Below are 14,860 nucleotides of genomic sequence, written 5' to 3' on the forward strand. Positions count from 1 at the left end.
GGCCTTTGAGGGTATGGAGTTTGCACAGAATTTCTTGAGTAGCATTCCTTTGATCCTGAATTAATGTGGTTCTGGACTCTCTCCACTTAGAGTTCATAAATATTTTCTTTAATTCTGAAGTAAGGCTAGGAAAGGAAAGGAAAGGTCCCCTGTGCAAGCACCAGTCGTTTCCAACTCTGGGGTGACGTTGCTTTCACGTTTTCACGGCAGACTTTTTATGGGGTGGTTTGCCATTGCCTTCCCCAGTCTTTTACACTTTCCCCCCAGCAAGCTGGGTACTCATTTTACCGACCTCGGAAGGATGGAAGGCTGAGTCAACCTTGGGCCGGCTACCTGAATCCAGCTTCCGCCGGAATCGAACTCAGGTCGTGAGCAGAAAGTTCAGACCACAGTACTGCAGTACTGCTGCTTTACCACTCTGCGCCACGGGGCCGCTGAAGTAAGGCTAACTAGTATGTAATTCTCTAACTAAAACAAGATCCTTATATCTGTACTAACATAAAGCCCTTTCTTTAAAAGTATAGTCTTCGTTCTTATGCACAAATAGGTGAAAATACAGGGTTCCTTGAAGTATTGCTAACTTTGGCTTTGGCTGTTCATTAGAAAGGCCACCCAGCAGCCATTTGTTGTAAGGCCAGAAGTTTCAAGCAAGAGTGCTACTGAAGGAGAAAATACTAGGGAGACAAGATGGTTGTCTGCACTGTTGTTTCTCCAGCAAGGAACTATGCAAACTCCAGCAATCTTATGAAGAAGATAGAGAAGTGAAGCCTTGCATCCTTTTAAATACATTGTTGGGCCAGTTGATTATCTGGCCTTAATTGCTACCACCTATGATGAAGTGGCTTATCAGTATCTATCATACTTTTTATCTTTTCCTTCCTCCAAGAAATTCAGGGTAGCATTACATTCTTCACCACTTCTGCGTTTCATTCCCACAGCTACCTTGTGGGACAGGTTAGACTGAAATAGACTGTGTAACCTTGGGCCTAGGTTGATATTTTGGCACCAAGTCTCCTTGGTAAACATTTATGAGAGGAAATTTCTGAATGTTTGCCCACTTGGGTTTTTCCATTATTTATATATGGATGAAGATGAGGGCTCTAGAATTATGTCATACTCTAGAATCACAGTCTGACAAAGAACCTGAAGGCAGGATGGGGATATGTATGTAGAAGTAAACTCAGTTCTTAGTCTTCTGGCATTGTGTCCTGTAAATTTCATGCTGACTGCCATCTGGAACATGGCTGAGCAAAAGCCAAACATTTATCTCCCAGTCCAATTATTTCTCCCAGTAGGATGGTGAAAAACAGAGTGTTGTCCCTGATAGTGAAAGAGTTCTGACTTCACCAAAATAAACCCCATAAGAAGATGTGTTCCAATGAATTATTTTACACAGAGGGGATCCTACAGTAGAAAGGACTTTCACTGAAGAGTATTTAGAGTAACTTCCTATTTAGGAAAGTATTTGTAAATTCAGGGTGTTACTTACATTTAGCAGTATCTGGTTCATTTACCTTAGTGCTATCAGTACTTAAATGCTTTTCACAACTCTGATTAAACCAGGATTAAATAGCTATATTATTGTTATGCATCTAGGGAGTCATTTGGCTAATGGGATTGATCTTTCTGATGTCTTATGTTTTCATTTATGAAGTAACAGAAATAGCTATGCTGAGGATGGTACTCAGCTGTTGACTGCTGAGCATTCTGGATTGCATCTTGCAGCATATGACAGAATAAAATACCCGGGGAGTGGTTACAATTGGAAGTGCAGATTTTCCTCTTTTATTGTGCAATTTTTTTCCTCATATGGTCTTTCACCTTTAACATTATTACCTTAAAATTCATCAATACAAGCAAAAGCTAATTTTAAACATTAACATGGTAATGTTTTTAAAGCACTTTAAATTTAGAGATGTGAGATTTTAAAGTTTTTCAAATATTTCATTCCACCTGGTATGCAATGAATATTTACAGATACTTTCATGATCAATGTATATGAGTGCATACACCAGTTTTGTTATGCTCACTTGTATCTTGTATGAATTTATATCAAATGAAAGGGCAGCACAACTGTAACTATTATGATCATGTGGTCTAATCTGAAACTGGCCACTGCTTCGTACTGATGATTGCAACTACATTAAAGTGCATCCAAAAATGGACGTGAAAATGTATAGGTGTTGGCTTCCTTGAGCCCAGGATGATGATTAACACTGTTTTTTGTAAACGTTGCTGCACCTTCATTTTTTAAACTACTGCTGAAATTTTGATACATTTAGTTGATAATTCTACATGGACTCTAGAAAAATATTGTCAAATACAAGAGAATATTTCAATTTTTCTCTCTCCCTCTCTCACACATGTGGCTTCGTCTTCTCTCCCCACCCCCATGAGTTTCCGTCTCACTGAGATTTAAAGGCACACGCACACCCCTTCCAAAACACAATAGCTTCTAAACCTGCCTGAGATCCAAAGGCCACATCATGACTGTAGGGGCAGGGCTTCCACCAGCTGGCTGATGGTGGAAAGGAGCCTGCAAAATGGAGGGACACACACACACCCCGCCACCCGGACCTGGGGACTGGCAGTTGTCATTATTTAGTGGCACAATTGGTACTGGTATCACCGATGCATATGTGAATAAAGGAACCCCCCAGTGGTTAAATAGTTTAGGTTTTTCATAAGCAAAGAATGTAAGAGGAGTCATGCTGGATTAGGCCAGTAGCCAATCTCTTCCAGCATCGTGTTTCACAGAGTGCCCAACCAATTGCCTGAACAGCCAACAAACAGGATAGAGAGGCCCTGCCTCTCCTTAATGTTGCCTTCTAGCACTGGTAGTCAGAGGTTTACAGGTTCTGAACATGGAGATTCCTTTCAGTCATCATAGCTACTACTGCTGATAGACCTAACCTTTGTGAATCATTCTTAGGCCTCAGATTCAGCAGGAGCTCACAGGAGCACAGCTCCTGAACCTTTCTGAGAGTTCCACCTCCTCCTTCCCACCTTGTCTATTGAATAGTAGGTGCAGCTGCATAACAATCTCTGGATGAGCTCCACCACCTATTTTTCTGCAAAATGACCCCTGATCATTCTAATCCTCTTTTAAACCGATCCATACTAGTGGATACCCCTAGCTCCACTGGCCGTGAATTCCACAAATACTCAGTGAGTGAAATTCTGTTACCTTTCCCCAAGTTCTAGCATTAAAAGAAAGGAAGCAAGAGTTCTTTTGGTCCACTTTTCCCTCCCTATACAGAATTTTATAAACCTCTGTCAGTCTCCCCTCCCTGTCATCTTGTCTCTTGAGACCTTCATTTCCCACCTGTCAAGCAACTTGAATTAGCAGAATGAATTTTAGCAAGAGCTTTTGGACAGTACATAAGAGCATTTTTTCTTGTATGCATCTTTCTTTGCAAATCTAGTGGTGATTTATGTGAAGGCTGGTTTGCAGAGCCACATTCTGAGGTCCACCTACACTTTAAAGAATCTAAATTTGATGCTTCCTATTTCATTAAGTAATATAAATACATTTCTATTGATTATGGATATCGTTAAACTTTACAATAGTTGAGTTTTAGATGATCCCATGTTGCTAAATGAAGCTATTTAGTAATTAATAGATATTCAGAAATAAAGCTATTCTTCTATAGCAACCTGCAGAATAAAGTGCCTAACTTTGTTAAAGGATCTTTATTTAACATAAATTGCCCATGAACATTTGATTTCATTTTAGGTGCATTATAGTTAAAATGCATGAGTTCCTAAAAGGGTCAGAAAAGCCTAGTGTTGTAGGGAATTTTTTTTAATGTTTCCTAAGTATAGGAAACTGTCCTTTAGCCAAGAGCCAGTTCAGATGTGACTGTTCCCACATGTAAACCTTGCTTATCATGAAGCTGTACACAGCTGTCATAATATTGGGAAATATCTTAGCCTATGGTTAGCTGTTGACCGTTGGTGTTTTGTGTTTGAACTGCACTTTGTTATAGGTATAGGCTTTAGCACATTGGGGAGGTGGACCAGCACAGTGCTGGTATACTTTTGTTATTGTCACCAGAGTAGGGCCAAAATATTAATTTAGGATCCTCCAATTTACAGACGTTTGAACTCTGCAAATTTGAGCTACTTTCATGGTCCTGAATCAGTAAAGTGAGGAATATAGATAGACATACCTTTAGCTTTTCTCTTTGTCTTCTCTTCTTCTTAGTTAGATCGATTCAAGGAACCACCTGCGTATGGACCTATGTGTGACATCCTGTGGTCAGATCCCTTAGAAGACTTTGGAAATGAAAAGACTCAGGAACATTTCACTCACAACACAGTCAGGGGGTGTTCATACTTCTACAGGTAAGACGTATGTTTATTTTTGTATTTTTTGATATGATTTCCATAGATTTGTTGAGCAACTTCTGTGGACTTTCAGATTTTGCTACAGAAATCATGATGATTGTTCCATTTGTGCATTTGGTTCTGGGGCTTTTTATATGAACTGAATCCCTTTCAAAAACTCAAGACTTCTTTCATGGTATTGAAAAGCATTGGATATTAGTAGTTGAATTTTGTTTTACAGAGTTAATTAAATGTGAAAATGTAAAACTTTCCAAGAGTGAAGACATTTTCAAAAGAGGGATGATTATTGTTATACAAACAAATGCTTTGTCAAATTACCTAATATTTTGCTTGGTCTACTGTTACATTTCTTGCTTTTTATAAAAACTCTTTATAGATAAAACGTGCTTTACCAAATGGTTAGATTCCTTATACCAACATATCATCTTAAATATTATTTTATTTTAGTATATTTAGTATATTTCTATTCTATATTATTTTATTTTATTTTAGTATATTTAGTATATTTCTATTCTATATTATTTTATTTTAGTATATTTAGTATATTTCTATTCTGCCATTCCCTGTAGGGCTCAGGGAGGAGTACAACATATGATAAAACAATAAGACACATTAAAAACATTTTACAATAAAACATTTTAAAAACATATTAGGTGAAAGCAATTTTTAAAGAAAGTATGCACACACAAAAAGATACCCATGTGCACTTCCAGAATACCAACCCCCCCCCCATCACATTATGTTGTTGAGTCTAATTTGATGATGTTGTTTTATCTATGGACATCTTGGTTATAGTAGCTCTTTCCATTCACATTTCTGAAGATATCCCATATTAGGAGGAAGAACAATAAAATGGTAGCATTGGTTTAGAAGCTGCTAAGAAAATCTGCTGTCCTTCACGTAAACTTATATTACACGAAGCAGATCCTCCCATCTGATGTAGGTGCTTAAAATATGCCAAGATGACAACAAACTGAAATTGTGAACTTTCAAGTAAGTTTGGGAGGAAGCAGATATTGAAAGTTGAATAGTTGTCTGGTGGTTTAGTTGCTTCTGTCACTGAGTACCCAAAGGGTGCTTTTAATTACAGTTTTCCCACAACTTTTTAATCAGTTTTGTCCTAATTCACCTACACTAGACCTTTCTATTCAATATATTGGTTGGATCCTGACTAAATTTGCCTGCCCACTGGGAGATAAGGGAACCCGAGGAACACCATGGGCTGGTGGGCTGCAATTGGAAGGGGAAATACTTGGAAGTAGCTAAGTAGTTTAGATCTGACTGAGTTTATTTAAATGTTAAACACTCAAGTATCTCTGTGAGTGTAAAATTCCTCAAGTAGTTTCATATATGTATTTAATATGCCAGAGAGCACAAATAAAAGTTAGAATTGAGACAGGTGAACTCCTTTTATGCACTCAGGAAGTGAACTCCTTTTATATAGCCCTACTGTAAGGCGGCATTCTATTGTTTAGGTATTCTAAGACAAAGACATGACATACAATATGTAAAACTGTTTTCTCTAGAATTTCTGTCTTGTCTACTGAGTCATATCACCTACAGAAGCCTTTCATATTGCAAAGAGTTCTGGGCAGTATTCCAGCTTGCACATACATCTCATGTAGGCTGCGCTTGTTGGGTCTTACCCTTACCCTTGGAGAAGTGGTCTGATTGCCTTAGAACACAATCAGCATCCTCATGGGCTGAACATTACAAGTTACATTACATTATATCAACTTAAAATAGCAGATCAGTCACCATGATCCTTGTGGCAAAAGATTCAGTCCCTCAAAAGATTTAACAAAACCTATGAACAGAAATTTAATTCCATGTTAATTCATATTATCTGTATTCTTGGTGACTGTGTGTGCATAAGCAGTTTGCTAGACTGTGCTTCCAGTGAAATAGTAAAATCCCCCAAAAAATTATTTTAAACTGCATATTCAAATAAATCAGTAGATGCTGCCAGCATGTGATAGATCTGATCATCTGAAAGTTGATTGTATTAACAAATCCAGTGCAGTGGAGCATAAATATTTGCACCTGGCTGCACATAAATATTTTTCATCTTTTTTGCCTTTTGTTATATTTACCAGAAGAGGAGTTGAATGAAGCTTGAAAGCTTGCTTAAATCTTTTATGTCCAACTCACTTCCAAAAATAGGCCTCTTTCTACTTTGAGTTTCATAATCTTTTAGTAGTTTCAACAGATACACAAGAAGCAAAGATTTTTGTAAGAACTCTTCAGTGTACTTGGCATGATATTTAGAACATCATTTGTTATATCACCACCTTGTGGCTTAAATAATCCAGACTACAAAACTTTAAAAATAGTGAAACAATGACTCAAAGTTTACAGAAAATCCAGCTGTTAAATATGTTCAGCCATGATCAGTAGATGTTTATGCTCAGTAGAAAACAGATCTTTATTCTCAAGCTAATATTCCAGTTTTATCAGCGCAGATGAGCACTACTGAGCCTGTTCACAGGGAGGGTGGGATACAAATATAAATAAATAAAAAATCAACATTATTTTAGGGTAGGCAGCCAACAACTTCCAGGAAAATGTAAGGAGTAGGGACTGGCCCCTGTAGAGTTTTTGCAAATGCTATAGCATCTCATGACATCACTTTTAGTTTTCACTGAAATTATCAGCATGCTAGCACATCACCACAGACCAATCCCCCCCACACACATACCATTTCCTTCTGCTGACTTTAGCCAGCCACCTGGCAACCCTGTTTTTTTAGGGGAAAACCCAACCTCATATCCACAGTTTTGAGCAGAGGATGATGAAGGACCAAGTCGGTAAATGAAGCAAAAAGAGTACATGCCATTAAGGTCTTACTGCTATTATCAGAAGACAGGCATGGGGCCTCGGGTTTGTATACTGTCTCCAATGTGGTGGGGAGGTCGTGGCGGAGCAACGCGATCTTATCTGCAAAGAAATTCACAAAAGCCTCACAGCCGATCTCCAATTCCTTAGAATTTGGTCTGCCTTGCAGCAGCGTTATAAGAATCCGAATTGTATTGAACAATTGTGGAGGGTCTGTGGCTGCGGGGGAGGGGGGCTTCAGGATTGGGGTCCAGATTACCCCTCTTGATGAGGAGCCATTGTTACCCGTGCAGTCTCTAAGTGCTGTTGAGTTGTCTGTTTTTAAATGTTTTTGTTATATTTTATTGTTTTATCATATGTTGTACTCCGCCCTGAGCCCTACGGGGGAATGGGCGGAATAGAAATATACTAAAATAAATATGTCTGGCAAGAGTTTAGGTGTGGCCCTAGATACCTCTTGAGCATGGAGGTTGCACATATGGCTGGGCTGGCATTCTTCCGTCTGGTCCCCTTCCTGTTGCATCCTTACCTAGCCACTGTAATCCATGCTCCAGGCTAGACTAGTGTAACTCGCTTTACACTGGTTTGTCTTTGATCTAGCTAATCCAGAATGCAGTGGCATTCATCCAGATGAATACCAAGGACTGCACACATACAACCTGTGTTGTGCCAGCTACACTGGCTTTCAGTGGAGCGCCAAGTCAGTTTCAAGGTTCTGGTATTGACTTTAAAGGCCTTGAGTGGTCTGGGAATGCCTCCTCTGGTATGTTCCCAGGAGAGTGTTATGCTCATTGGATAATAATCTTCTGCAGGGGTGGCCAACGGAAGCTCTCCAGATGTTTTTTGCCTACAACTCCCATCAGCCCCAGCCATTGGCCATGCTGGCTGGGGCTGATGGGAGTTGTAGGCAAAAAACATCTGGAGAGCTACCGTGGGCCATCCCTGATCTACTGGCCCTAGAGACATCTGGCTGTCCTCAACCAGGGCCAGGGCTTTTTCAGCCCTGGTCCTAACTTGGTGGAACTCTCTGCCAAGTAGCATCAGGGCCTTTTGGGACCTTATGCAGTTTTGCAGGGGCTGTAAAACAGAGATGTTCTGCCAGTATTTTGGTTGAGGGCAGTAACAGTCTACATTCTGGCTGCCACCCTTCCTCATGCCTGTCCCCCCGGACTGACTTAACTCCTCCCCCCCACACCCACAAGGCATCCTAAGGCCAAAAATGGGAAGAAAGCACAAATTTCATCTCCTGATCTCTTAAAATTTATAAATGTAATGAAATAAATAAATAAATCTCTTGCCCTGCCTTTCAGCTCCCTGCTCATCAGTTTATCTATTTGGCAGAGTTCTTCCTGCCTTCCTTCATCTCCTCCAGATAGCCTTTTCTGACAGACTGCAAGTTTGGGAGTGCTCTAAACTTCAGTATAACCAAGCGATAGTTATCTTAGTGCAAGTTTGCAGCCCATAAATGGAAGTCTTTGTTTCAAGTATAAGAAACTGAGTTTCATTGCATTTAGACTCCGCTATTGAGTAGAGAAAGGATGCAAAACATAGGAAAGGGATACTTGGCTTTGTTTGATAACAGCAAAACTGTTCTGTTAGTTTTATACCACGTACAAGAATGTGAAATCTGCTATAATAAGAGTTCAGTATAAATTACTGCAATGAGAGGAAAGTGATTGCCAGAAATTGAAAAGCAAGAGGCTTCCCCCTCCCCCAATTACTGGTAGAACTGTATCTAAAATCTTTCTTATTTGATATTACCAACAGCTTCTTCTGTTATATAACTAAAGCCAGTTACCATAGCAATCTCAATATAATGTGTGTGTAATGGAGACACATAATACATTCATAGAAAGCATTTAACCCAGTGTGGTTAATGGAAGTAGAATGTTTGATAACCAGCAGGCCACAGATTCAGTGGGAGCTCACAGGAGCACAGCTCCTGAACCTTTCTTAGAGTTCCACCTCCTCCTTCTGAGAGTTCCACCTCCTTGTCCATTGAATAGTATTTGCAGCCGCATAACAAGCCCTGGATGAGCTCCACCACCTATTTTTCTACAAAATGACCCCTGATAACCAATATGATGGTTTTCTGAGTTATTACAGATGAGCATACCCCCCATCTCATCTGTACTCTTTTCTCCTCTTGTGTGCCATTTGAGATACAGGTAAAATGTTACACTAGTCTTGACTGTATCTCTGCATTCTGGGTGTTGGAACGTTTTTTCAGATTGAGTTCTTAAGATAATGAAGTGGTATTGAAGAACAGCAAGTTTGCTATGTTGCACTTATAAAATACAGAGCTCAGCTCAAGCTGAATAACAAGCCCTGGTTGGTCTTCAGTCCATTTCTGAAGTGAAAACATAGAAGAAGATGAAGATATTGGATTTATATCCCACCCTCTACTCTGAAGAGTCTCAGAGCGGCTCACAATCTCCTTTACCTTCCTCCCCCACCTCCCCTGTGAGGTGGGTGGGGCTGGAGAGGGCTCTCACAGCAGCTGCCCTTTCAAGGACAACCTCTGCCAGTAGGGTTGCCAAGTCCAATTCAAGAAATATCTGGGGACTTTGGGGGTGGAGCCAGGAGACATCGGGTCGGAGCCAGGAACAAGGCTTTGACAAGCATAACTGAATTCCAAGGGAGTTCTGGACATCACATTTAAAGGGACCGCACACCTCTTTAAATGTCTTCCTTCCATAGGAAATAATGAAGGGGATACTTTGGGGAGAGTCACTAGATACTATACTGAAAATTTGGTGCCTCTACCTCAAAAACAGCACCCCCAGAGCCCCCGAAACCTCCAGATCAATTCCCCATTATACCCTATGAGAATCAATCTCCACATAGAGAATAATGAAGTACTCAGCAGACTCCCCCCCCCCCATTTCTGGCAACACTGAAGGGGGATTGGCCTCTCTACTCACGAGTTGCTGCCAACTTCTTCAAAGTAACACAGACACCCCATCCCAAGAGGAAGCCTTTCAATCAGCGACTGAAGCCTCTGGAGGTAGAAATGCACATGGTCCTCTGGGGGCGGAGCTCCCCCCCCCCTCCACTGGCCAGACTCCCCGAGGAAACGCCTGTGGCAGCTGGAGAGGATGCAAGGACTACGAGTCCCAGCATGCACCTCGCGAAGGGAGGCCGGACTGGAGCGAATAGCAGGCCGGCGGTGGGCGGGTCTTTGTGACCCGGAGGAAGGGAGAAGCCTAAAGCCTGCAAGGGAGAAAGGCAGGCAGGGAAAGAGATACCGAGCCGTTTCCCCACCCCCACCCCCCTGCTACCACATTTTTGGAGAGCGGGGGATGAGGCTGCTAATTCAGGGGTCCCCCGGCAGGGCAAGGGGTTTGGGAAGCCTATCTGCCAGAGCTATGACTGACCCAAGACCATGCTAGCAGGTGCAAGTGGAGGAGTGGGGAATCAAACCCGGTTCTCCCAGATAAGTGTTCTCCGCACACTTAGCCACTACACCAAACTGGCTCTCCCTTTCTTAGTCCCATTGTGACATGCCAGGCCTCAGATTCAGTGGGAGCTCACAGGAGCGCAGCTCCTGAACCTTTCTGAGAGTTCCTCCTCCTCCTTCTGAGAGTTCCACTTCCTTGTCCATTGAACAGTATTTACAGCTGCATAACAATCCCTGGAAGAGCTCCACCACCTATTTTTCTACAAAATGACCACTGTGACATGCTATAATCTGAATGATGAATACTAAACTGAAGCTAGCAGTGAAATGTCTGGAGTTGGTAAGGTTTTTATTTGCACAAGGGAGAATAACCAGGATAGCTGCCTTCAAATATCCTTCTGACCTTTGTGTATGTAAGGACTAGTATTACTGTCACAGTACTGAGACTGCTGAAAACAGCTCAGGCTCACTGAAGTATTCGAGCAGTGAGAACACCTTACCTTGTGGAGAATCTCCGTATGCTTACCTGACATTCCTAGTGGTTGACTTTGGGGACACAGAAATGCTGTCTAAAATGGAGGCAATGTACATGCTAAGCTACTCTGTAAGTTACAGCTTTGGATTTGAGCATTTACTATGAAGAGGCTGTTTTCTGTGGTCTTTTTGTGAGGAATGCAACAATGTGAAGCAGCTTTGAGATAAGAACTGAAAGATCTGATCTTATGGCTGCTTGATTTTGCAACTTGTGCGGTTTCCACACAGATGATTTGCTCTGAGTTCTTAGTAGGGTTGCCAGACCTCTGCCTCTGGTCTAGCCAGGGGATCCCCTGGTCTGGGAGCTCCAATCTGCCTCCTCCAAGCTGGCTGTGACATCCTTGACACGATGTTACTAGGAAGTGATGTCATCGCATTGCTGTTGGCGCATTGGGTTTTTGGGAAATGTCATGGTTTTGTAGCTAAAAAACCCCAGAGTTTTGCTTAAAACCTAGGGCGACACAGTGGTGTCACTTCCAGGTGACATCAACACACACATAGCAGAGGACACCCAGAATAGCTCCAGAATCCCCCCACTAGCAAGTAGATAGGACTTGGCAACCCTACTTCTAAGTGTTTTCCTCCCACTTCTCATGAGCATCATTGTGCGTCTGTGCACCATCCAGGGTTTCCTTGACTTTTCTATAGTCCTTTCCAAATTTGCTTTGCAGCAGTGTTTGGGGGGAAATCACAGTAAAGCCAAGCTGACTTCTGTGTAGCAGGAAAGTCTGAATTTTTCCAGTGTCACCTAAACCTACACAGCAGCCATTTTCTTTGCCCTTGACACAACCATCACCACAAGCATCCACTGATTTTTTTTTAAATAGCAATTGGCATGTTGATATAATTATCTGTATTTAAAAAAAAAAAACCTCACAAAACCCGCCATAGTATCAGGACAAGGTTGTCACCATGGGGCTGGTGGCAGGGAAAATGTGGGGAAACCTTCCATCTGGAAGTCTCCCTGTTACTGCACTGCAGCTGCAACAACAACGGGGCTTCTGAAGGAAAGCATCACTGTGTGGTAACAGGATTGCCAGGTCTCTACTTTGGCAGGAAATTTCGATTTTTCCTGACACTTCTCCCTCAGTCAGCAATACATTTTAAAAAAAAATCACATGATGTCATTTCCAGGGAGAAACTAAAAGTGATGTGCTGTCATTCTTGGAATTGTTGGAAACATCATGGTTTTATCATAGAATGTCTGGTGATTCCTAGAGCAGCATATTACCTCTGGTTTCTCCTGAAAGTGATGATAAACATGACACAAGCAAGAAGGCCCCATTCCTGCCTCTTCTTTCCCTACTGGGTGCCGATCATTGACTGGAAGCCCTATTTGGATCAGTCCACAGTGTTAAATGAGAGTGTTCTTGATGCATATTCCTGGGTGCTTTTTGTAGTAGTAGTATTTTTGTATTTGTGTGTGTGTGCATGTGCACCTGGAAGTCATGTTGTCTTCTGGTGACTGACCCCTACTGGGGACCCGAAGGATATTCAGGGAGGCAGCTGAATAAAGCTTGCCCACCACGCGATTCCTGGTATTACAAGGAGGTCTCCCATCCAAGTACTTACCAGAGTCAACCCTGCTTAGCTTCCAAGATCTGACAAGATCAGGCTATCCAGGTCGGGTGTATTCCTGTGCTTACGAAAATAGTTTTTTAAGCGAGGCTGGATTTCAACGCCAGTCAAATCCTACTGTTTTTGTAGAGTTATAGTGTGGCCAGTATTTTTGTGATAAAAAATGATGTTTAAAGAAAACTCTTACACCAACTAATAATATCAACCTACAGAAAGGTTATACTGTTTTAAAAAATAAAAATAATGCATTCAGGCATCTCAAAATGCCAATAAAGCCATTTTTCTAATAAAGGTCTACTATGCGAAATAATTTCTGCTGATAAACCAAGGCTGAACTCAAGGGAAATTAATTTTCTCATTCATTGAAATTAAAAATGCTATGTCATAATAGTGGCCATCAAGAATAAAGATCATAATATTATATTGTAAAGCCCCTACCTGTTTGTGTGGGTAGTAACTATCGTGATACTTCCATGCTGAGAAATCTAAAATCTACATTGGCATAAATAGATCCTATGGCACTCTTTTCTTACGTCACGTTTGCCTCAGCAGGTGAAATCCAGTAAGGTACTGGCCTGCAGAAGCATGTTTTCTGTTTGGATTGAGTGTGAATGTATCATCGGGTTCTGAGAAGATAAAGGTGATTTTTAAAAGAATCCAGAATTTGTTATAGTACTCAGTCCCATTTGGGTCAGAACATTATTTCTGGAGCAGCTTTGGTTTTAATTATCATCAATCATCTACGTAAATCAGTGGATTCCATCCTTGAAATAAAAAGCTTCCTAAACAGTTCCGTTTTCTATTTTAAAGACCTATCTGTTCAACTGAATGAATACAGATTTGGAAAGGAGTATAGAAAAGTCAAGGAAACCCTGGATGGTGCACAGAAGCACAATGATGCTCATGAGAAGTGGGGGAAAAACACTTAGAAGTAGGGTTGACAAGTCCTATCTAATTGCTAGTGGGGGGATTCTGGAGCTATTCTAGGTGTCCTCTGCTATGTGTGTGATGATGTCACCTGGAAGTGACATCATTGTGTCGCCCTAGGTTTTAAGCAAAATTCTATTTTTTTTTTAGCTACAAAACCATGAATTTTCCCGGAAACCCAAAACACCAACATCAGTGTGATGACATCACTTCCTAGTGACATCATTGTGTCGAGGATGTCACATCTAGCTTGGAGGAGGCTCATGAATACTTTAAAACTGTATATGTCTGGGCACAAATCCATCAAGACTGCATATCAATGCAGCATGGGTTTTTTTTTCCCTATAAACAGTTCATAAGCTAACCTGCATACTATTTTTGAATCTTGGAAGACTGCTTATTGAATGTGGAAATAACTATTGTGGTCAGATGGTATTTTTTTGATGACACATAATAATCCTTATACAGTGTGATATACATATGAATTCAAGATTTCCCTCTTTGCTTTAATGCTTGCAAACCATATATCACTCAACAGTAAGTGCTGCCTTTTGGGCAGCATTATAATTTTCTGTGGTGTATGTTTAACCATTACTTGAACTCAGCCAGACAACTCAGGCCCTTACCCGAGTTACCACCCACATGATCTCATTAAGCGGGGACACCTGAAGCAGGACCTCAAAGATGCTGTATTGGTTGGGAGGGTTCATAAGGGAGTAAGCAGTCCTTCGGGCATATTGGTCCAAAACCATATAGGGCTTTATAGGTCCACAACTTCAGTTGTACCCAGAAACAGATTGGGAGCAGTGTCCCATATCACTCCCAAGACTGGAGTGGTATGATCCCCATGACTCACTCCAGTCCAGGTTTTGCCTGCAGCATTGTGTAGCATTTGAAGTTTCTGAACATTTTCCAAGGGCTGCCCATGTAGAGAGCACTGCAAAAATCTAGTCTAGATGGAACCAGGGCATGCCACAGAATAGCCAGATTTATTTTAACAAGGAGAGGCCACAGCTGGCTAACTGGTTTAAGCTGGTTAATACTTCCTCTAACTGTTCCTTGCCTAACAAGTAGTTTAGAGAACAAGCCTCTTTCGTATAAATATTAAAACATCTTAAACTTCTATTTCTGTTTTGGATGGGGGGGGGCCCTTCCTTTTTATACTTGGATTATGCCTTTTAAGAATTGCATAGTGGTTTTCCTAGTGGTGTGGAAAGGATCACTTGCGCACACTAG

General features: G+C 41.2%; 1 protein-coding gene across 5 annotated transcripts in view; it reads left to right on the top strand.

Moving 5' to 3' along the window:
- PPP3CA (protein phosphatase 3 catalytic subunit alpha) overlaps positions 1-14,860 on the top strand; it is a 255,343-nt gene that overhangs the window by 192,490 nt on the left and 47,993 nt on the right. For all 5 annotated transcript variants that reach the window (XM_060246995.1, XM_060246998.1, XM_060246996.1 and 2 more), the window contains exon 6: positions 4,208-4,347. In XM_060246995.1, coding sequence (XP_060102978.1) covers positions 4,208-4,347 — 140 coding nt within the window. The remainder of the gene's footprint in view (positions 1-4,207; positions 4,348-14,860) is intronic.

The sequence above is a fragment of the Heteronotia binoei genome, chromosome 9 (genome assembly GCF_032191835.1).
Source record: "Heteronotia binoei isolate CCM8104 ecotype False Entrance Well chromosome 9, APGP_CSIRO_Hbin_v1, whole genome shotgun sequence".
Lineage (NCBI taxonomy): Eukaryota > Metazoa > Chordata > Lepidosauria > Squamata > Gekkonidae > Heteronotia > Heteronotia binoei.